A 24082-nucleotide genomic window follows, 5' to 3' on the forward strand; every position below is an offset into this window, starting at 1 on the left:
CATTTCACTCAATAATTCCTGAGCACCAATGTCCTCCTCTACCTCCTCCTCTTCTTCCTGTCCTGCCCCCACAGGGGTCATGTGGCGTTGAGATCTGTGCGCCACGTCTACCGCACCCTGACCAGCCATTGTTAACAGCATTTGTTCCAGGACGTGCAACAGAGGAATGACGTCGTTCATCCCATAGTCCTGCCGACTCACGAAGGGCCTGAGCAAGCGGCAGGTGTCACGCATGAGCTGCCAATGGCTGACATCGAAGTTACCCAGGCGAGTACCTTTATCCGCTTGTAACATCAGGAAATCGGTGATGGCCTTTCGCTGTTCGTAAAGGCGGTCTAACATGTGTAGGGTTGAATTCCACCTTGTTGCAACGTCGCAGATCAGGCGATGCTGTGGAATTCTGTTCTGCCGCTGCAGCTCAAGGAGGGTGTGCTTTGCGGTGTAGGAATGGCTGAAATGCATGCAAAGTTTACGTGACATTTTAAGGATGTCTTGCAGTGGGATGGTGGATTTTAGGAACCGCTTGACAACCAGATTGAACACGTGAGCCATGCATGGCGCATGGCACAACCTTCCTTGACGCAGAGCAGACACCATGTTCTTTCCGTTGTCGGTCAACATGGTTCCGATTTTCAGTTTGCGCGGAGACAGCCATCTGTCGATTTCTCTGTTCATTACACTCAGAAGTTCCTCCCCTGTGTGACTACGTTCGCCAAGGCATACCAGGTGCAGCACAGCGTGACACCGTTGCGCCCTGCACATGTGATATGCCGGTCGGGTAATGGGACTTGGCACGGGGGTGGCGGCTGAGGACACGGCGGAAGAAGAGGTGGTAGAGGCGGACATCTTTGCCGGACCAAGGACGTGCAAACGTGGAGGCAAAAGCGGCGTGACCTGTCCAAGTTGCTGGTGCGGCTGTGCCGGCACCACGTTCACCCAGTGGGCCGTAAATGACATGTACTTTCTCTGACCGTAGTTACAGCTCCACACGTCGGCGCTGCCGTGCACTTTGGCAGAGACCGACATGCTCAAAGACTGGCCCACCATCTCTTCTACATGTGAATGCAGGGCTGGCACTGCCTTTTTGGCGAAGAAATGCCGGCTTGGCACTCTCCACCGCGGCGCGGCACAAGCCATCATTTCTCGGAAAGGTGCTGAGTCCACCACTTGGAAAGGGAGGGACTGCAGCACCAGCAACTTGGACAGGAGGACGTTCAGCTTCTGCACCGTCGGGTGCGTGCTCGCAAACTGTTGTCTCTTGGAAACGGATTCCAAGAAAGACTGCTGACGGAATCCGTGAAGAGGAGTAGCAGGAGAAGGAGCATCTGAACGAGCGGAAGATGCCAACGAGTGACAACTCCCCTCAGCAGAGGTGTTGGAGCCTTCACTGGCTGATAGAGGGCGATTAACGTCGGGTGACGGAGCAAGTAACGGAGCGGGTGATGGAGCGGGGGCTGGGGCAGGCAGAACCGCCGTATCTTTATCACAGTTTTCCCAGGCCACCAAATGGCGACGCTGCATATGCTGCCGCAACGCTGTAGTCCCAACATGGGCCCCCTGGCCACGCTTGACTTTCTGGCCACATAGTCGACATACGGCTACGTTTACTTCCTCGGGCGGCTTGACGAAAAATTGCCACACCGCCGAGTAGGAAACTTTGCCCCCGCTACTCCTCACTGGCTGACTGCTACTTCCTCCGTGCACACCAGCACCACTACTGGCCGTGGTGGTAGGCTGCAGTGGAGCTGGTGCTCTACTCCGTGGCCGTTTGCCTCCACTGACACTGCTGCGACCCTGCTGCCTCCTGGGCAACCCACCGACTGTTTTGCTCGCTGCCAAGCTGGCACCCTCTTCTCCTGATGATGCGGAAGCAATAGCCTGATGACGACGAGGCTGCCAAGTGCGATCAGCCTCATCATCATCAATTAGGGTCTCCGCCTCACTACTAGCCCCCTCGGCTGCCTGTGGGTCAGGAGACAGACCTGTCTCTACACCGGCTACCGAGCCACTCTCCTCGCCAGTACTTCTTCGCCTGGCTGCTGAAGAGGCGGATGTCTCCCCCCGTTCCTGACCGCCCTCTGTTAGCTCTTCCTCACTGTACAGTGGGGCTGAGCCCACAGCATGCGATACTTCGCTTGGTGAGGGAACACCAAAGGACAGGGGCAGGTAGAGGACACGTGATTTCAGTGGGCTTGCTCCCAGGCCATGCCAACTAACGGTTGTGTCTGACGTACCCACCGACCGTTGGCTGTAGGTGTCAGAGGTGACCTGGGAAGAGGAAGACGACCGAGCCAACCAATCGATGACGGCAGGGTTGTCGGTGGAGACACGACCGCTGAATGACACCGGGAGCACTGGCCTCTGGCTGTGACTAGTGCTGCCTCGACCCCTTCCTCTGCTGCCACGTCTGCTCGCTCCTAAAACATTGCCTCCTCTGACACTCCTCTGCATGTTGTCTGACATACTCTTTAATTCAAAGATTCTGTGTCCCTGAGTAACAATTCTGTGTCCCTCAGTAACAATTCTGTGTCCCTCAGTAACAATTCTGTGTCTGTCCCTGAGTAACAATTCTGTGTCCCTCAGTAACAATTCTGTGTCCCTCAGTAAAAATTCTGTGTCCCTCAGTAAAAATTCTGTGTCTGTCCCTGAGTAACAATTCTGTGTCCCTGAGTAACAGTTCTTTGTCCCTGAGTAACAATTCTGTGTCTGTCCCTGAGTAACAATTCTGTGTCTGTCCCTGAGTAACAATTCTGTGTCCCTGAGTAACAGTTCTGTGTCCCTGAGTAACAATTCTGTGTCCCTGAGTAACAATTCTGTGTCCCTCAGTAACAATTCTGTGTCCCTCAGTAACAATTCTGTGTCTGTCCCTGAGTAACAATTCTGTGTCCCTCAGTAACAATTCTGTGTCCCTCAGTAAAAATTCTGTGTCCCTCAGTAAAAATTCTGTGTCTGTCCCTGAGTAACAATTCTGTGTCCCTGAGTAACAGTTCTGTGTCCCTGAGTAACAGTTCTTTGTCCCTCAGTAACAATTCTGTGTCCCTCAGTAACAATTCTGTGTCTGTCCCTCAGTAACAATTCTGTGTCTGTCCCTGAGTAACAATTCTGTGTCCCTGAGTAACAGTTCTGTGTCCCTGAGTAACAGTTCTGTGTCCCTGAGTAACAGTTCTGTGTCCCTGAGTAACAGTTCTGTGTCCCTCAGTAACAGTTCTGTGTCCCTCAGTAACAATTCTGTGTCCCTCAGTAACAATTCTGTGTCTGTCCCTCAGTAACAATTCTGTGTCCCTCAGTAACAATTCTGTGTCCCTCAGTAACAATTCTGTGTCTGTCCCTGAGTAACAATTCTGTGTCCCTCAGTAACAATTCTGTGTCCCTCAGTAACAATTCTGTGTCTGTCCCTGAGTAACAATTCTGTGTCTGACCCTGAGTAACAATTCTGTGTCTATCCCTGAGTAACAATTCTGTGTCTATCCCTGAGTAACAATTCTGTGTCCCTCAGTAACAATTCTGTGTCTGTCCCTGAGTAACAATTCTGTGTCTGTCCCTCAGTAACAATTCTGTGTCCCTCAGTAACAATTCTGTGTCCCTCAGTAACAATCTGTGTCTGTCCCTGAGTAACAATTCTGTGTCTGTCCCTCAGTAACAATTTTGTGTCTGTCCCTCAGTAACAATTCTGTGTCTGTCAGGAATGGACTGGCCAGCAATGGTGGGACTCACCTGCCTTTTGATCTGCAGTACCAGGGCTGGCCAGCGGGTGCTCCCAGCAATCAGAGACTCAACCTTTCAGCCAGCTAACACCTGGAACTGATGATACTGGTGTATTTAAGGGATGGCCAGACTTGCAGACTCTGCCTTGGTGTTGTGTTTGTCCTGGGCCCTGTATCTGTCCTGCATCCTGTTTCTGTTCCTTTGCTACCTGTTCTGATCCCTGGCTTGTGACCCTGACCATCCCTCTGCCTGACCCTCTGTACTACGCTGCTTGCTACCTGTTCTGATCCCTGGCTTGTGACCCTGACCATCCCTCTGCCTGACCCTCTGTACTACGCTGCTTGCTCCCTGCTGAACCTGGCCTGTGACCCCGACCATTCTCCGCTGGCTCCCCCTGTACCTACCTGCCCAATTGATATTGACTCGGCCTGCCTGACGACGCTTGCTTGTATGTACTGTTATCTGTGGGTGGTTGGTTGGGTTTGTTTGCACTGTATTATGTTTAGTATTGCACTGCGTTTATGTTTGTATTGTTAGTGTTAATAAATTACATTGTTAATCACATATCTGAAGTCTGCGTTTCCCTGCTTCAGTCACACACCTCTGGTCATACCTGGGAGCCCTGACATTACACCAAGGCCAATCCTGACCAGAAGTGGCTGCACAGGGAAGCCATCTTGGCTTGTTGATGGGAAGGATGGATCTGGATGAGGTTGCGTATTTATATCTGCTAGTGTTTGATGACAGGGAGTATGCTTATCAAACTCTGAAGGAGTATACCCGGGATGAACTGCTAGAATGTATACGGCTCGCTCATGTTCTAGTAGATCAGGGCACAGAGTTCTCTGAGGTGCAGCCTTTGAGGTTTGTGCAGAGTTGGTTTCATCTGGTACCCCCGAATGCAGGGATGAATTTTTGCCACCATTTAGTGCAGACCAGGTAGAGTCCCTGGTGTGGTTATTAGAGGATGATGTGGGTTACTTTCTGGAGCGTTATTCCACATGTTCACCACAGACACTAAGAGATTGTATAAACGCAGTGCAGTCATTGACCAGACAGGCTTTGTGTAAGCTCAGCTTTGTTCAACCCATACTGCAGACATGGACAGACTTGTTGCACCCAGCCTCAGTCAGCTTACAAAAACCCAGTCCTGCTTCTAACTCTACTCCTGTATTCCCAACAGCTCCTCCAGTTACAGCCCAGTATACTTGGCTATCTACCGCATGTCAGTACCCTGTTCCCACTCGCTGCACCTATCCTGCCTTTAACCCTGTAAAAAAGCCCTCTGTAGCAACTGCTCCCTCTCCTGTTCCATCCTCCAGTTCTTCTCTGTCTCCAGCTGCTCCATTCGTTTGCAGACCTGCGTTTACTTGCAGTGCTCCAGTAGTTAAAACCAGAAAAAAGCGAAAATTCTTTCCAACCAATACCATCCTGCCAGTATCCAAACCGGTGAGCCTGCCTTCCGTGGTTCAGCCTGAAGCCTCTACTCGGCCTGAAGCCTCTACTCGGCCTGAAGCCTCTACTCGGCCTGATGCCTCTACTCGGCCTGATGCCTCTACTCGGCCTGAAGCCTCTACTCGGCCTGAAGCCTCTACTCGGCCTGAAGCCTCTACTCGGCCTGAAGCCTCTACTCGGCCTGAAGCCTCTACTTGGCCTGAAGCCTCTACTCGGCCTGAAGCCTCTACTCAGCCGGACGCTGGCATTCAGCCTGATGCCTCTACCCAGCATGATGAACTGATCCAGCCTGACGATCCTATTAGGCCAGTTGACTCGATGCCCGCTGTTGATCCAGATGATCCGGTACCTGATCCGGTGCCCGCTGTCGTGCCAATTGACTCAGAGCCCGCTGTCGTACCTGGTGACTCGGTGCCCACTGCCTTGCCAGATGACGCGGTGCCCGCTGGCGAGCCAAATGACCTGATGCCTGGTGACCCAGTGCCCGCTGTCATACCTGGTGACCCGATGCCCGCTGTCGAGCCAGACGATCCAATACCTGGTGACCCGGTGCCCACTGCCTTGCCAGATGACGCGGTGCCCGCTGGCAAGCCAAATGACCTGATGCCTGGTGACCCAGTGCCCGCTGTCATACCTGGTGACCCGATGCCTGCTGTCGAGCCAGACAATCCGGTACCTGATGACCCGGTGCCCACTGTCGTGCCTGTTGACTCGGAGCCCACTGCCTTGCCAGATGACGCGGTGCTCGCTGTCAAGCCAAATGACTTGATGCCTGGTGACCCGATGCCCGCTGTCCAGTCAGACGATCCAAAGTCTGACCCAGTGCCCGCGGTCATACCAGTTGACTCGGAGCCCACTGCCTTGCCAGATGACGCGGTGCCCGCTGTCGAGCCAAATGACCTGATGCCTGGTGACCTGATGCCCGCTGTCCGGTCAGACGATCCAATGTCTGACCCAGTGCCCGCGGTCATACCAGTTGACTCGGAGCCCACTGCCTTGCCAGATGACACGGTGCCCGCTGTCGAGCCAAATGACCTGATGCCTGGTGACCCGATGCCCGCTGTCCAGCCAGACGATCCAATGTCTGACCTAGTGCCAGCGGTCATGCCAGTTGACTCGGAGCCCACTGTCGTGCCTGGTGACTCGGTGCCCGCTGCTCCGCCTGGGGGCCCGAGACCTGTCGCTCCACCTGGGGGTCCGGCGCCCGCCGCTCCGCCTGAGGGCCCGAGACCTGTCGCTCCACCTGGGGGTCCGGCGCCCGCCGCTCCGCCTGAGGGCCCGAGACCTGTCGCTCCACCTGGGGGTCCGGCGCCCGCCGCTCCGCCTGAGGGCCCAAGACCTGTCGCTCCACCTGGGGGTCCGGCACCCGCCGCTCCGCCTGAGGGCCCGAGACCTGTCGCTCCGCCTGGGGGCCCGATGCCTGTCGCCCCGCCTGGGGGCCCGATGCCTGTCGCCCCGCCCGGGGGCCCGATGCCTGTCGCTCCACCTGGGGGTCCGGCGCCCGCCGCTCCGCCTGAGGGCACGAGACCTGTCGCTCCACCCGGGGGTCCGGCGCCCGCCGCTCCGCCTGAGGGCCCGAGGCCTGTAGTTCCGCCTGGGGGTCCGGCGCCCGCCGCCCCGCCTGGGGGCCCGATGCCCGCCGCCCCGCCTGGGGGCCCGATGCCCGCCGCCCCGCCTGGGGGCCCGATGCCCGTCGCCCCGCCCGGGGGCCCGAGGCCCGTCGCCCCGCCCGGGGGCCCGAGGCCCGTCGCCCCGCCCGGGGGCCCGGTGCCTGCCGCTCCGCCCGGGGGCCCGGTGCCTGCCGCTCCGCCCGGTGGCCCGCTGCCTGCCGCTTCGCCTGGTAGCCCGATGTGCCTCTGCCCGGGGTCCTGCCCGATGTGCCTCTGCCCGGAGTCCTGCCCGATGTGCCTCTGCCCGGAGTCCTGCCCGATGTGCCTCTGCCCGGAGTCCTGCCCGATGTGCCTCTGCCCGGAGTCCTGCCCGATGTGCCTCTGCCCGGAGTCCAGCCCGATGTGCCTCTGCCCGGAGTCCAGCCCGATGTGCCTCTGCCCGGTGTGCCTCTGCCCGGGGTCCTGCCCGATGTGCCTCTGCCCGGGGTCCTACCCGATGTGTCTCTGCCCGGAGTCCAGCCCGATGTGCCTCTGCCCGGAGTCCAGCCCGATGTGCCTCTGCCCGGAGTCCTGCCCGGTGTGCCAGTCTTTGATATCCCGCCAGTTACCAGACCCGGGCGGTGGAACATTTTTCCCAGCTAGGACTGTTTGGAGCATCCTGAGGCCGCTCCTTGAGGGGGGGGTACTGTCAGGAATGGACTGGCCAGCAATGGTGGGACTCACCTGCCTTTTGATCTGCAGTACCAGGGCTGGCCAGCGGGTGCTCCCAGCAATCAGAGACTCAACCTTTCAGCCAGCTAACACCTGGAACTGATGATACTGGTGTATTTAAGGGATGGCCAGACTTGCAGACTCTGCCTTGGTGTTGTGTTTGTCCTGGGCCCTGTATCTGTCCTGCATCCTGTTTCTGTTCCTTTGCTACCTGTTCTGATCCCTGGCTTGTGACCCTGACCATCCCTCTGCCTGACCCTCTGTACTACGCTGCTTGCTACCTGTTCTGATCCCTGGCTTGTGACCCTGACCATCCCTCTGCCTGACCCTCTGTACTACGCTGCTTGCTACCTGCTGAACCTGGCCTGTGACCCCGACCATTCTCCGCTGGCTCCCCCTGTACCTACCTGCCCAATTGATATTGACTCGGCCTGCCTGACGACGCTTGCTTGTATGTACAGTTATCTGTGGGTGGTTGGTTGGGTTTGTTTGCACTGTATTATGTTTAGTATTGCACTGCGTTTATGTTTGTATTGTTAGTGTTAATAAATTACATTGTTAATCACATATCTGAAGTCTGCGGTTTCCTGCTTCAGTCACACACCTCTGGTCATACCTGGGAGCCCTGACAGTGTCCCTGAGTAACAATTCTGTGTCCCTGAGTAACAATTCTGTGTCCCTGAGTAACAATTCTGTGCCTGTCCCTGAGTAACAATTCTGTGTCCCTGAGTAACAATTCTGTGTCTGTCCCTGAGTAACAATTCTGTGTCTGTCCCTGAGTAACAATTCTGTGTCTGTCCCTGAGTAACAATTCTGTGTCTGTCCCTGAGTAACAATTCTGTGTCCCTCAGTAACAATTCTGTGTCCCTCAGTAACAATTCTGTGTCCCTCAGTAACAATTCTGTGTCTGTCCCTGAGTAACAATTCTGTGTCCCTCAGTAACAATTCTGTGTCCCTCAGTAACAATTCTGTGCCTGTCCCTCAGTAACAATTCTGTGCCTGTCCCTGAGTAACAATTCTGTGTCTGTCCCTGAGTAACAATTCTGTGTCTGTCCCTGAGTAACAATTCTGTGTCTGTCCCTGAGTAACAATTCTGTGTCTGTCCCTGAGTAACAATTCTGTGTCCCTCAGTAACTATTCTGTGTCCCTCAGTAACAATTCTGTGTCCCTCAGTAACAATTCTGTGTCTGTCCCTGAGTAACTATTCTGTGTCTGTCCCTGAGTAACAATTCTGTGTCTGTCCCTGAGTAACAATTCTGTGTCTGTCCCTGAGTAACAATTCTGTGTCTGTCCCTGAGTAACAATTCTGTGTCCCTCAGTAACAATTCTGTGTCCCTCAGTAACAATTCTGTGTCCCTCAGTAACAATTCTGTGTCTGTCCCTGAGTAACAATTCTGTGTCCCTCAGTAACAATTCTGTGTCCCTCAGTAACAATTCTGTGTCCCTCAGTAAAAATTCTGTGTCTGTCCCTGAGTAACAATTCTGTGTCCCTGAGTAACAGTTCTGTGTCCCTGAGTAACAGTTCTGTGTCCCTGAGTAACAATTCTGTGTCCCTCAGTAACAATTCTGTGTCCCTCAGTAACAATTCTGTGTCCCTCAGTAACAATTCTGTGTCCCTCAGTAACAATTCTGTGTCTGTCCCTGAGTAACAATTCTGTGTCCCTGAGTAACAGTTCTGTGTCCCTGAGTAACAGTTCTGTGTCCCTGAGTAACAGTTCTGTGTCCCTGAGTAACAGTTCTGTGTCCCTGAGTAACAGTTCTTTGTCCCTCAGTAACAATTCTGTGTCCCTCAGTAACAATTCTGTGTCTGTCCCTGAGTAACAATTCTGTGTCTGTCCCTGAGTAACAATTCTGTGTCCCTCAGTAACGATTCTGTGTCCCTGAGTAACGATTCTGTGTCCCTCAGTAACAATTCTGTGTCCCTCAGTAACAATTCTGTGTCCCTCAGTAACAATTCTGTGTCCCTCAGTAACAATTCTGTGTCCCTCAGTAACAATTCTGTGTCCCTCAGTAACAATTCTGTGTCTGTCCCTGAGTAACAATTCTGTGTCTGTCCCTCAGTAACAATTCTGTGTCCCTCAGTAACAATTCTGTGTCCCTCAGTAACAATTCTGTGTCCCTCAGTAACAATTCTGTGTCTGTCCCTCAGTAACAATTCTGTGTCTGTCCCTCAGTAACAATTCTGTGTCCCTCAGTAACAATTCTGTGTCCCTCAGTAACAATTCTATGTACCTCAGTAACAATTCTGTGTCCCTCAGTAAAAATTCTGTGTCTGTCCCTGAGTAACAATTCTGTGTCTGTCCCTGAGTAACAATTCTGTGTCCCTAAGTAACGATTCTGTGTCCCTAAAGTATCTGTGGCCCTAACTCTGTCCTTAATACAGATAGGTCTGTCTCTGTTGAATGACCGGAGGCAAATGGAGAATTGTAAGATGGCTGCAATTTATAGCTCTACCATTACACAGTGCTGGCTGGCTGGCTGCTGATTGGCTAATGCGATCACATGTCATGAATGAATGCATTATGGGTCAGCGCGCCTTGTCTGCGCGCCTTCCCAGAGATCCCCGCTCCGTCGCCGCACATGTCGCCGCCATTTTAGGAAAAATTTCGATTCGCGCATCCGAAGTCTGCTAATTTTCGGATTCGTCGCGAATCGAAATTTTCCTAATATTCGAAACGAATTCCACTTCGCCAAGTTCGATTCGCTCATCTCTATTCAGAATCTCTGTTTTTGCTGGTTTAATTTTTAGGTTTGATAGTTCACCATATTCCTTCATGATCTTCATTATACTTGGTAGTGTTATTCGGGGGTTGCCTACATAAAACAGTAGGTCGTCCGCAAAGGCCGCTACTTTATGTTCCACGTTTTCTATCTGGATTCCCTTTACCGCTCCACTATTCCTTATTATTGATAGCAGGGGTTCCAATGTCAAAACATACAGCAAGGGGGACAATGGACATCCTTGTCTTGTTCCATTGGACATCCCAATGGATTCCGACCTCTCTCCGTTTACCGTGATGATTGCGGTGGGCTCCCTATATAATTTTCCTATCCACTCACGCATTCTCTCTCCAATCCCCAACACTTCCAAGTTGTCCATCATAAAGCCCCAGTCCACTCTATCAAACGCCTTTTCGGCATCGATTGACAAGAGCACCACCGGGGCTTTCCCTTTTCTACTTTTCTGGATAAGCATCAAAGTTCTCAAGCCGTTGTCTCTACCCTCTCTCCCCGGGACAAAACCCACCTGGTCTCCATGGATCCATTCAGGCATTAGATCTTTCAGCCTATTTGCTAGGACCTTTGCGTACAACTTGGTATCAGTGTTTAATAATGAAATTGGTCTATAGCTAGAGCACTGAGAGGGATCTTTTCCCTCCTTGTGAATGAGGACGACATGGGCCTGAAGGGATTCCCTCCTCCCCTCCATCCCACCTCCCAAGTCATTCATATATTTCTTTAACTTTGGCAACAGTACATCACAAAATTTTTTATAGTACTTAACTGTATAACCATCCAGGCCTGGGCTTTTCCCTCCCCCTGTACTTCTTAATGCTGTTTCTATTTCTTCCTGGGAAATTTCTGCATCCAAGGATTTCAATTGTATTTCACTGAGCTTTGGCACTCCCGCATTTTTTAAATATATCCTCCTTTTTTCGATCATACCTTTTCTGCTTTCTTTTGGTGAGCCTTGGTGTCTGATGTTATACAACTTTCTATAATACTCCGTGAATACTTTAATGATTTCTTTAGTTGAGTGGACCAACTCCCCCTTAGGGCTTTTTTTCTTTTCTATATAATTCCTGTTCTTTTTATTCAGGGCTCTCATTAAGTATTTTCCTGGTCTGTCACCCCATCTATATCTTTCACTTAATACTTTGTTATATACTCTTCTCCTCTCCTCCTCCATCAATCTCTCTAATTCATCTTTTTTATCCATTAACTTCTGTCTTGTTTCTATTGTTATTTTCTTCTTATGTATCTGCTCCAGATCCAGGATTTCCTTTAAAAGTCCACTAACCCTCTCTCTTCTTTCTTTTTTCTTCCTTGCTCCCATCGCAATCAAGATTCCTCTTATATATACCTTGTGACTTTCCCATACTGTAGCTGTCGTTACTTCCTCTGTCTCATTCTCCTTGAAATATACCTTAATCTCTTCCCTGATCTTCTGTACAATATCCTCATCCAAGAGAAGAGCTTCATTTAACCTCCATCCTAAACCTCCCGTCCACCTTTTTCCCCAACCTATTTTCATTATAACTGGGGCATGGTCCGAAAAAGTTCTTGTCTCTATTTCTATTTTAACCAGCATTTCAATGAGTTGATGATCTATTAGAATGTAATCCAGTCTCGAGTATATCCCATGTGCATTAGAGAAGAAGGTATAGTCTCTGTCTTTCATATGCATCATTCTCCAGGTGTCCACCAGTTGGTACTCGTGGATCACCTTCTTCAAGGCTCTCAGAGCCCTACCCCCCTCTCTCTGCACAAGGGAGGTTGCATGCTTTTGTGGGTCCATACAAAAATTTAAATCTCCTGCTATTATCAAACGCCCTTTTTTAAAATCTATCAATTTTTTTAACAACCCCTTCAAAAAGATATCAGGTTTCTTGTTGGGACAATATATATTGGCTAGTGTACATTCGATTCCCTGTAGTTTACCTTTCAAGAACAGGAATCTCCCTTCCGGGTCAGTCTTTCTATCTTCCAACTCAAATCTCATATTCTTTGCCAATCCTATTGCCACCCCCTTTGCTCTTTTAATTGGGGAGTCAGCGTAATACCATATCGGGTAATATTTGGATTTTAATTTCACATTTGAATCTATCTCAAAATGAGTCTCCTGTAAAAATACCACTGACGTTGCCCTATGATGTAGCTCTTTAAACAACTTAAATCTTTTCCCCGGACAATTCAACCCATTTACATTATATATTATAAACTGTAATTCTTCCATCCTTCTTAATTCTGTCTATCTCTCTTCTATTTCGTCTCCACCTATTAGGCCCGGATATCTTGCAGAATATTAGCCCCACCCCCCTCCCCCCCTTCCCCCCACCTACCACCCCTCACACCCTCTCTTTTTTTTCCCCTACCCATTTTTAGGCGTATAAACTGCCTACAAATCATTTGTGGATCCATTTCCACCATTGATTAAAATTTGGGGCGTAAGCTCCACCTATGTACGGCTCACCTCTTCTCCGACCCCCCCGATTCCCTCTCTCTATAGTCTAGACTCAGCGAGAGTCTTTACTCTTTACCTCCCACCCTTAACCGTAGCCTCCAAGCGGGTCTCGACCTCCGGAGGAGGAAGACCAGTGGCGAGAGAGTGAAGTAAGAGAGGAGAAAAAAAAATATATATATATTCTCTACTTAATTCTCCCTCTCTTCCCTCCCCAACCCCAGGGCCTCCCTCCCCCCTCCCCCCGACGTGCTGCCAGTCCTCTTTTCTTGCATTAGTTGTATTTCCTTTGTCTTCTTTTTCTTCTTCCCACCCAGCTATCTCCATTCTATGCAAGTCCAGTCTATCACAAAAATCTCTTAAATCCTCCGGAAATCGCAAATACGCTGTGACCCCATTTTTCCAGCCAATTAGAAATGCTGAGGTACCCCATCTATACTGCACATTCTGTTTTCTCATTTGCTCCAACAGAGGTTTCAGGGATCTCCTTCTCCTTAGGGTCTCTACTGTTAAGTCCGCATAGATTTGGATAGTCAAGTCTCCAAACTTAATTAATGATCTTCCCTTGGTCTTCTTCCAAATCTCATCTTTGACCCCAAAATTTTGGAACTGGACAATTATGTCCCTCGGTCTTTCCTTCTCAGTAGCCTGTTTGAACTTTCCTATTCTAAACACTCCATCTAACTTGATCCCATCTGTTTTAGGTCTATCTCTTATGGAGTTTAGGATTTTTTTAACTAGTTCGTATAATATTTCCCCTTTAGCAGTCTCTGGGATTCCTCGTATTCTAAGATTACACCTTCTTTCTTTATTTTCTTAAACTTCCATCCTATAGATAGTTTTTTTCAGGTTATTTTCTAATTGGCTTATTTTTTTCCTTAGATTATCTATGTTCTGGGCCTGGGTTTTAACTTTCTCCTCCGTTTCTTCCATTCTTGATAGCAGATGTCCTAAATCGTTTCGAATAGCTGTCATTTCATGTTTTATCGTTTTTTCCAAATTTTGAAACATTTCAGTCATCTCCTTATTTGGTACCTGTAGTTCACCATCAGATCCTTTCCTTCCCAGGCCATCCACTATTTGTTGGCTACTGCTGCTATTCAAGCCCAATGATAATCTAGGACTACTTCCTGAACTAGTGTCCATTTCCCCCTTTGCACCTTGGGCCCTTTCTGGCGTAGTATTTCCATATGATGTATATTTCTTTATTGTTCCTGTTTGGGACCCTTTGGGCCCTGCTCCCTTGGGACCTTTATTCTTCATGTCCTCTAAATATCTTGGTAGACTTGCAATTTTTCCTATATCCTTTACTCTCCTAGGACACCTGGGCCTCCTCTCTTCTTATCTTCTAACCCCTGGGAATCCTCCCCTCCTTCACCCCTTAGTAGCCTATTTCACTCAGGGGTTCACCACACAATAAGCTCCCAGCATTTTTCACTCACCCTTCCCTTCTCAGGACGGTGACTCCATACTTCTGTGGGGGGTCTTCACTGCTGCTCAGTCCTGGGGGGGGGGGGGGGGGATTCCTCAGGGTTTCCGATACTATATTTCTTTCTTTCCTCCTCCTTTCTCTTTCCTTTCTCACTCCTTAGAAGTCGACTCAGGGAAGGAGAATGGATCTTCTGATATTTATGGGTCTCCCTGACCCAGGATCAAACAGCCGGCCAGGGGGTACAGGCAGCTATACGCCGGCAGCACCCTGTCACATCAGGGCGCCAGCCAGCATCCACTTTCCCTCAAGGGTCCTCTGTAGCTGGCCCCTTACTCCTGCAGCATCTCTCCTCCTCTAGCCGCACGGGTTTCCATTCATGTGGCGCCAGGGGAGCAGACTTGTCACTGCCTCTCTACGAGGGAACCGGCCGGCATCTCTACTTCCCAGTCGTCCTTTGCGGCGAGCAGCGTGCTCACACCGCCCTGCTTCGTTTCCCCGGCAACCCGACAGCTGCACTGGGATCTCCACAGCAAGTTCACCTCCCGGAGGTCCGTGCCAGCTCCGCTCTCCCCTCTCCACGCCCGCCTCTCCCTCCCCAGGGCCCTCCACAATCAGGTAGGGCTTCACTCAGTGAGGGTCTCGGGATGGTCAGGTTTGAGATTATCGGAGAGCACTCACATCGTGCTCTCCGACGCCGCCATGTTTAGGCTCCACCCCCACCCCCATAGTTAAGGTCTTCTGATGAAGATGCAGCTCAGGATCGAAAATCAGATCCCTCAGGGGACCATTGCCTAGGTCATCCCCAGAATCTTCCACCTTCTCTGGTACAGAGACTGATGTGACTGGCTCAGAGTTCTGGGTTGCAAGGTGATCTCTGTATGAGTACAGGAGGAGTTTACCAAGGGTGACAAGAGTTCCTTTTTTTTTAAGAGAATATTTATTGGGTTTTAACAAGGTATTACAAAATCAATGCGGTGAGACAGTTATGACACATTTGCCACATCATATCATATCTAATCACAGAGGTAATGGTGTGGCAAAAAATATACTTAGTATAATGAGAACAAGTGCTAGAAGGCATTCATATAACACCAAGCTAAGAAGTTTGTATAGGTGAGTGATGAAGAAAGTAGTATTGAAAAGTGGTGGGCAAGTAGCTTATGGGTAGAGAAAGGGGACATGATAGCCAGTAGAGAGTGTGCGTTTGGGGAGTACAATGATGATGTGGTTTGTCAGTGGTTGCAGATAGATGACATAGATGTCACAGATGTCATTTGCTATCCTCCGATAACATAAAAGAGGGTAGTAAGAGGTGAAATGTCTATAACATGGGAGCTGAGATTAGGTAGGAGGGTAAGGGAGGGGGAGAGCAAGAGGACAAAGAGTGTAGATGGTGGGACTTAGTAGCAGATGGAATAGTCAGAGTGACTGAGTTTGTTGAGAATGTTGATAGTGAGTAGTGGTGAGAACGATATGAAAGCTGAAGGAAAGAAGTATAGAGGAGTAGGGAGATATTACCCGGGGACCTAGTTAGAATAGAGAGAGATGAAAAAGGAGGAGAAAGAAGAGAAGGAATCCAGTGGTTTTGGGTTCCGCCTTAGGCAGTAAAGAGGAGATGTCATGCTTTAGTTACTTAATGTAGGTTTATGTTATACTGATAGTGTCTGGTGGGTATATGATCCCGAGTTGAGAGGTTGAACGTAGGGTCAAAGTACAGCTGAAACGGAGGAAGATAGGAGAGAAGTGGAAGAAGAGGAGGATGTCAGTAGAGCTAGAACATTGCATTATAATAGCTTAGCAATTGATATCAAAGTCAACTAAACCAGTAGACAATGGCGCCAATGCCACAGGGTTCGAGGGAGTTTTCAATGGACAACTTAATAAGTTTGAGTTCTGGAGATAAAAATCCTGCTCCTGTGTGGATCGGGATCCTGTGATATTGGATTCCCATTTGTGGAAATAGTAGGACTCCTTTGAGGAGGCGATTTAGATTAAGGCTGTCGAGGCGTAGAAGAGAGTTGAGCTCTTGTTTAATGTCAGTCAATGTTGGAGGACAGTTGGAGATCCATTTCCGAAGAATGGCCCGTCTTGCTATTAGGAGAACTGTGGATATCCAGGGTTTGTTGTTTCTGAAGGATGTTGTTTGAGAGGAGAAGAGGCCAATGACTGGCTGTTCCAGGTAGCCGAAGAGGATTGGTAGTGGGTCAATAGGTACTTGGAAGGTGGTATTGACAGTTATGAAGTTGACCACTTGTTTCCAGAATATGGAAATAACAGAGCAGAGCCAGAATCTGTGTTGTAGTGATGGTTTTTGACTTCCACAGAGAGGGCAAGTAGACAGAGTCTGGTTACTTCTTGAGTAGAGACAGGGCATATAGGCACGTTGGAGAATCTTGAGTTGTTGTTCACGCCAGAACTTGTGATTGAAGGCACATGTGGAGTTGAAGCCTGATAGTAGTTGGTCAGCTGTAAATGCATTGTCAAAATCTTTGACCCAGGATTTCACAGCATTGAATGTCTAAAGAGGTTCAGTGTACAGTAGATTCAGGGGTCTGTATATGTTCGATATTTTATACTTTCGAGAGTTCGCCAAGACATCAATTAATGTTGTCTGAAATCTAGTAGATTTAATAGATGCCATAGAGTTGACAAAGTTTCTCACTTGAAGCATATAGAAAAAGTGGTGCGTTGGTAGACCGTAGATTTGTAGGACGCTGTTGAAAGGCTTTGGTGAACCCATAGAGGTATCATACAAGTGCTGTATCAAAAGGTAAATCTTGAACCATCCAGGTATCATAAGCATCATAAGTTTGCGGGGGAGAAAAGGAGGGGTTATGATGGATAGGAAGAAAGCGAGAGAGCCACGGAGAGACCCCTAGTTTACGTCTGACTTCCCTCCATGTAATAAAGTATCACGGATGAGCAAATTATGTTTCAAGAGGGGTGGTAGAGAGTTAACATTGGAATGTAGTAAGGCCGATAGGTCCTAAGGATGTGCTAGTGCAGATTCAATATGATGATTGGAATATTTGGAGGATTGGGTGAGCCAGTCTAGACATATACGGAGCAGACATGAGAGATTGTATGCTCACACGTTTGGAAGACCAGATCCTATCTCGCTTCGTGGAAGGAATAATTTGGCCAGTGCTATGCGTGGATGTTTGCCTTTCATAAAAAGGTTGAAATTGCCCGATTTAGCCTTGTTATGTCTCTGTGTTTAAAAAGAATAGGTATGGTCTGGAGCAGGTAGAGGAGTTCCGGGAAACTTACCATCTTAAAGAGGTGTGATCTGCCCAGGAGTGAGAGCGGTAGATCCTTCCACATTTCTAGTTCTCCTATGATTTTAGTAATTGTGGGCGCATAATTTAGCTCATATACAGATGAAGTTAGTTTTCCTATCTTTATGCCTAGATAAGCGATATGCTTGGTAGCAATTTTAAAGGTCGAATTTTGCGTCCACACTGGGAGGCGGGAATGAAATATTGGAAGCACTTCACTTTTAGAGAAAATGTATACGAAGCCCTGAACAAAGGTGGAAGGATGAGAAAATATGTTGAATGTATGGTAGGTCAAGAAATGGATGCAAGGTAAAAATTAATATGTCATCTGCGAACAAAGCAAGCCTCAGCTCCTGTTGTCCTATTGTAATTCCATGAAGGTCAGAATGAAATAATAGGAAGCGTGCTAGTGGTTTCAAGGCCAATTTGAAAAGTAAAGGGGATAGATGGCAGCCCTGTCTAGTGCCCTTGTGAAGTTGGATGGGGTTAGAGATATGGCCTGCTGCTATGACCTGAGCTGTTGGAGATGAGTACATGGCTTGGATCAGGTGCATAAAGGGGCCCTCAAAACCAAACTTCCGTAGTGCTAAGAATAGCCAAATCGAAGTTGACATTGTCAAATGCTTTTTCGGCATCTAATGAGACAATTGTTAGGTCTTGAGTGGTGTCGCTAGATGCCTGACTCAGGACAGAAATCACCTTGCGAATATTTGAAGCCGCCGAATGACCCCGTACAAACCCTGCTTAAGATGGGTGGATAAGAGTAGGTAATATAATTGCTAGACGGGAGGCGATAATTTTTGACAGGAGTTTTGCGAAAAGATTCAGTAGAGATATTGGCTGATTTGTTCAGTCGGGTCTTTATCTTTTTTGGCGACCAATTTAATATGGGCTTGTAGTCCCCTCCTCCCTTAATGGATTGGAACACCGATTGCAGGGTAGTAGAAAGTTTTGGCCATGAGTTTGTAAAATTTGGCTGTGTAGCCATCTGGCCCGGGGCTTTACCGATAGTAAGTGATTTAATGGCTGAGGATATATCTGCCTGAGTGATGGGAGCGTTCAGAGTTTGTAGTGCAGTTGGGTCTAACCATGGCAACGAGATAGTATCTAGGAAGGAGGTGGCCTTGGCAGTGTCTATAGGGTCCGAGCCGTATAAAGTTTAATAATTTTCTAAAATGGAGAAAATGTCTAAAGGGTCTTTTTTAATGTTCCCTGTGTATCCCTTAGAGATGTAAAGAGGGTAGGTGTGTACGGTTTTCTACAAAATCGTGCTGATAGCTTGCACGGCTTGTTGGCAAATTTTTGAAATTGCAGGTCACTATGGGTTTGGTGTGCAGCTTCTTGAGCTGCAGCCCATGTATCAAAGTACTTTTTGGCTTCTGCCCATGCTTTCCTATTTTTATGGGTGTTGAGATTTGCCAAGTCTTTTTGTGCCTGTCTTAGACAGAGGCTTTCCTCTGTGTAATTTCGGAGAAGGTATTTCTTGTAGGTAGATGTTAATACTATAATTCTACCTCAAAGAACCGCCTTGCCTGTCTCCCAAAAGAGATTGGAGTTACAGTCAGGTCCATAAATATTGGGACATCAACACAATTCTAACATGTTTGGCTCTATACACCACCACAATGGATTTGAAATGAAACGAACAAGATGTGCTTTAACTGCAGACTGTCAGCTTTAATTTGAGGGTATTTACATCCAAATCAGGTGAACGTAGTAGGAATTACAACAGTTTGCATATGTGCCTCCCACTTGTTAAGGGACCAAAAGTAATGGGACAATTGGCTTCTCAGCTGTTCCATGGCCAGGTGTGTGTTATTCCCTCATTATCCCAATTACAATGAGCAGATAAAAGGTCCAGAGTTCATTTCAAGTGTGCAATTTGCATTTGGAATCTGTTGCTGTCAACTCTCAAGATGAGATCCAAAGAGCTGTCACTATCAGTGAAGCAAGCCATCATTAGGCTGAAAAAACAAAACAAACCCATCAGAGAGATAGCAAGAACATTAGGCGTGGCCAAAACAACTGTTTGCAACATTCTTAAAAAGAAGGAACGTACCGGTGAGCTCAGCAACACCAAAAGACCCGGAAGACCATGGAAAACAACTGTGGTGGATGACCGAAGAATTCTTTCCCTGGTAAAGAAAACACCCTTCACAACAGTTGGCCAGATCAAGAACACGCTCCAGGAGGTAGGTCAACAATCAAGAGAAGACTTCACCAGAGTGAATACAGAGGGTTCACCACAAGATGTAAACCATCGGTGAGCCTCAAAAACAGGAAGGCCAGATTAGAGTTTGCCAAACGACATCTAAAAAAGCCTTCACAGTTCTGGAACAACATCCTATGGACAGATGAGACCAAGATCAACTTGTACCAGAGTGATGGGAAGAGAAGAGTATGGAGAAGGAAAGGAACTGCTCATGATCCTAAGCATACCCCCTCATCAGTGAAGCATGGTGGTGGTAGTGTCATGGCGTGGGCATGTATGGCTGCCATTGGAACTGGTTCTCTTGTATTTATTGATGATGTGACTGCTGACAAAAGCAGCAGGATGAATTCTGAAGTGTTTCGGGCAATATTATCTGCTCATATTCAGCCAAATGCTTCAGAACTCATTGGACGCCGCTTCACAGTGCAGATGGACATTGACTCAAAGCATACTACAAAAGCAACCAAAGAGTTTTTTAAGGGAAAGAAGTGGAATGTTATGCAATGGCCAAGTCAATCACCTGACCTGAATCCGATTGAGCATGCATTTCACTTGCTGAAGACAAAACTGAAGGGAAAATGCTCCAAGAACAAGCAGGAACTGAAGACAGTTGCAGTAGAGGCCTGGCAGAGCATCACCAGGGATGAAACCCAGCGTTTGGTGATGTCTATGCATTCCAGACTTCAGGCTTTAATACTTGGTTGCAAATCCTTTGCAGTCAATTACAAAGTGAAAGTTTGATTTACGATTATTATTCTGTCCCATTACTTTTGGTCCCTTAACAAGTGGGAGGCACATATGCAAACTGTTGTAATTCCTACACCGTTCACCTGATTTGGATGTAAATACCCTCAAATTAAAGCTGACAGTCTGCAGTTAAAGCACATCTTGTTTGTTTCATTTCAAATCCATTGTGGTGGTGTATAGAGCCAAAAATGTTAGAATTGTGTCGATGTCCCAATATTTATGGACCTGACTGTAGTTTGGTTCTGCATTTGTGTCACAGAATTCAGACCAGGCAGTATTTAATACCCAGAGTAAATTCCTGATTTTTGGCCAGGAAGGATGGGAAACGCCATGTACGTGAGTGTTGGTTATGCTGTGTGCGTTGTACGAAGATAGAAATCGGGGAGTGGTCGGAAATTGCTATGTCGTGTATCTCAGAGCATTTGATGTTTTGTAATATAAGATTGTTGACGAAAAAATTGTCGATCCTGGACAGAGTATGGTGAACAAGGGAAAAGAACGTATATTCTCTTCCTTCTGGATGTGACAGACGCCAAATGTCCGTGAGTTGTAGTGCTTCTGTAAAGCTGTTCAATAGCGTGTGCATAGTGGGGAGAGTGGGGAGGGATGGGCGATTTGTGGTAGTAGGTTTTGATTTATCTTCCTGTACATTCATGTATTGGTTGAAATCCCCTCCTAACACTAATGGAAGGTGTATGAAGTTCGATAGGTTCGATTAAAGATCTTGGAAGAATGGTTTGGGTGAGGAGTTTGGGGCGTATATGTTAGCCAAAACCAGTGGTACAGTGATGTATCGTCAAAACCAGTGGTACAGTGATGTATCGTCCCTCCTCATCCGTAGCTATCGTTATAATGTCAAGGATAAGACGTTTATGTAGAAGGATAACTACTCCTGCTTTACCACTGGGCGTGGGTAATCCCAGCACTTGTCCCACACATAATTTTTTCATGCGAGTAAAATCCGTTTGTTTTAAGTGAGTTTCTTGAAGAAACGCGATGTCAGTTTTCATGCATTTGAGATGACGAAGGACAGCCATGTGTTTGTGGGGCGATCTTAGACCCTTAACATTCCATGAAACCACACAAATCATTGGAGTGTGAATAGGAGGGTGTTTAGACTAGGATTAAAATCTTCTCTATGACTTGGCGGTACCGCGGATTTATCATCGCGATCCATGTTCTCTCGCTGCCTTGCTAGAGGGTATGGCGTTGTGGGGTCTCCGGGTAAGAGGAGGATAGTTATGAGAATGGAAAGAGAAAGGGAAGGGGGGGAGAGATACAGATATCAATGACCCAACAGGGGTCTATTGCCAAAATAAAAATAACAATAAACTGCATAGGCATCATGATCTTCACATTATTGCGCATGTTGTCTATTTTTTGGCCTGCGTTACCGGAAATGATAGGGTGTGAACCCTGCACCGTAGGGTTGCAAAGGCAGGTGTGGAGAGAAGAGGGCGCCCGATAGTGGCATATACCACCAGTGAAGGATGGGCCAGCTTGCCCTATTATCAACAGTAGCGCAGTATCCAGAGAATATAGTGGAGCATTACACAAACATTCAAATTGAAATAGAAAAAACGATACCCTGATATCTGAACATCTCAGCTAGTTTAGAGCAATATGATACAGTAAAATAATGTAACACAAGTTTTTAAATACCAGTAAGAGGGTATTTGGATGAGATGGGTGACAATCGTCAGGATGATCTTTGTTTTTTCGAGGTGTGGTTAGTGCGTTGGCACTTTGGTGGTTCTTTTCATGGCCTACGTTGATCTTGTGGACCAGGGTCTTGTGGTGAATGCTGTGATTGTGGAGGGCCCATGACCTCGGAAAGATTATTTTGAAAGTACTGGAGGGCTTCCTCTGGGTGTGTGAATGATTTGGGTTACCCTGCGGGCATAGTGAAGCGAAGTGTAGCTGGGTATGCTAGAGTGAATTTGACCCCTTTTTGAAATAGAGTAGTGCAAATTTGTTGGAATGCTTTTCTTTTGCGGGAGACTTCTTACGAGTAGTCAGCAAATAGTAACAGCTTATGACCATCTAGCTGCAGGGATTGTGAGTTGTGGAACAAATTGAGTATAGCTACCCGGTCCGCGTAATTGAGATATTTGACGATTGTTGAGCGCGGTGTGCGTCTGTCATCTGAGGGTGCGCCTAGGCGATGAGCCCTCTCAACCTGGCAAGGTGTCGTAATGCCCAATGCCGCAGGAATGCGTGTAGAACAGATATCGGATAATAAACCGGAGTTGTAGGATTCAGGGAGGCCTACGATGCGCAGGTTATTCCTGCACGAACGGTTTTCTAGATCATTTAGCTTGTCCGATATATTCTGTTGCTCACGTTTGGATTGTGTAGCGCCCACCTGCATAGCTTGAAACTCATCCTCTAGGTCAGAGAGGCGATGTTCAACTTCGGTTATGCGTTTGGCGTTTTCTCCCAGGTCACTTCTGAGCTGTTCTATGCCCTGTGTTACTGCTCTGTCTACTGCCTGAGTAATGGTGGGTAGCAACAGAGAAGCAACAGCCTGTGCAAACTTTTCATACTGGTCCGTGGGACTACTAGTATCAGCATGCCCTGGTGAGAGAGTGTGGGGTGGCTGTGCTTCTCTCCTACCTGTTCCTGGGTCTGGCTCTGGCTCTGGCTCTGTATCCATGCTGGCCGTCTTGTGGGTTTAGATGCTGCTGTTCTTTGATTCTTTGATGCCAGCAGCGTGATCGGCGGCCATCTTGGCTGCAGCAGGGGGAGATCTGTCCCTTATGGCTCGTGGAGCAGGATCAGAGCCGGATGCCGCCGGCCATATGTACCGATCCATTGGGATCGGCTAAGGTAAGATCAGGGGGGGCACTCCCGTGTCCTTCAATTATGTCCTCCGGTGCAGAAGGCTGTATTTTTAGGCTTAGTGTTCCAGAGCCGCGGGATGCCATCCCTGTCACATGCCGCGCCGGAACCAGAAGTAAAGAGTTCCTGTGGTTCCTGTGTATTACTAAGTGTGATGTTATCATAAAATATGAAGACAAAAAAAAAAGTGTGTCTAATTTAATGTTTCTTCAGCTTTAGGATGGAGACAGTTCTCAATTGTGGGACACAGTATGGGTAAGGAATAGTCTTTATTTATTTGACTCATTTACTTGAATTTCAGTAACTTTTAGAATGTATGGTACAACTTGTGTTTTTTTTTCTCCTTTTACCTATAGGTGGTGTTGTTGGTGGACTGGTAAGATAATTACCGATTTGTTTTTATATATGTTAATCAACAGAGCCCTATCCCTATTTTGATATTAAAAAATACACATTTGCATACAGTACATTTGAGTAGATAATGTGCAATGAGCACATTCATCCAGGGTCATTGGAGAAGATCTAATCGGACTAGGTGGATACGTGAACTGAATAGAATGCAACTGAACAACTGAAAGGTCTTAGACTACATGCACATGTAATAATATTACGCATGTTTTTTTTCTAGAACAAAAGTTCCTGCAAAGTGATCAGTAAATACTAGCACAAAATTGTCCTGGTTCTTTTTTCCCAGTACTTGCCTCTGGCAAACGTGTATATGTATGTACTCAGATGCAGATTTTTGGATTTTGCGTTACGTATCTGAAAGTAGCACATGTTTATGCACCTGATATCGTATGTACTCTCCAGCGCCTCAGGATATGCACAGCCAAAAGGGAAGCCAAGGGTACCAGGACAGTGACAACCAAAGGAAATGTTCCAGGGATGCAGCCCTCCTCAGACGGGGAA

General features: G+C 48.0%; 1 protein-coding gene across 5 annotated transcripts in view; it reads left to right on the top strand.

The window, feature by feature from the left end:
* The window catches only part of SERHL2 (serine hydrolase like 2), an 801854-nt gene that overhangs the window by 207604 nt on the left and 570168 nt on the right, over nucleotides 1–24082 (top strand). For all 5 annotated transcript variants that reach the window (XR_016313777.1, XM_089684280.1, XM_089684279.1 and 2 more), the window contains 2 exons: nucleotides 23387–23428; nucleotides 23530–23549. Coding sequence is in view for 4 of the 5 variants with exons in the window: in XM_089684280.1 (XP_089540406.1) it covers nucleotides 23387–23428; nucleotides 23530–23549 (62 nt within the window). In the remaining variant the exon portion in view is untranslated. The remainder of the gene's footprint in view (nucleotides 1–23386; nucleotides 23429–23529; nucleotides 23550–24082) is intronic.

This window comes from Staurois parvus, unplaced genomic scaffold, assembly GCF_062004578.1.
Source record: "Staurois parvus isolate SC_StPar_1 unplaced genomic scaffold, SC_StPar_1.0 ptg000341l, whole genome shotgun sequence".
In the NCBI taxonomy this organism is placed as follows: domain Eukaryota; kingdom Metazoa; phylum Chordata; class Amphibia; order Anura; family Ranidae; genus Staurois; species Staurois parvus.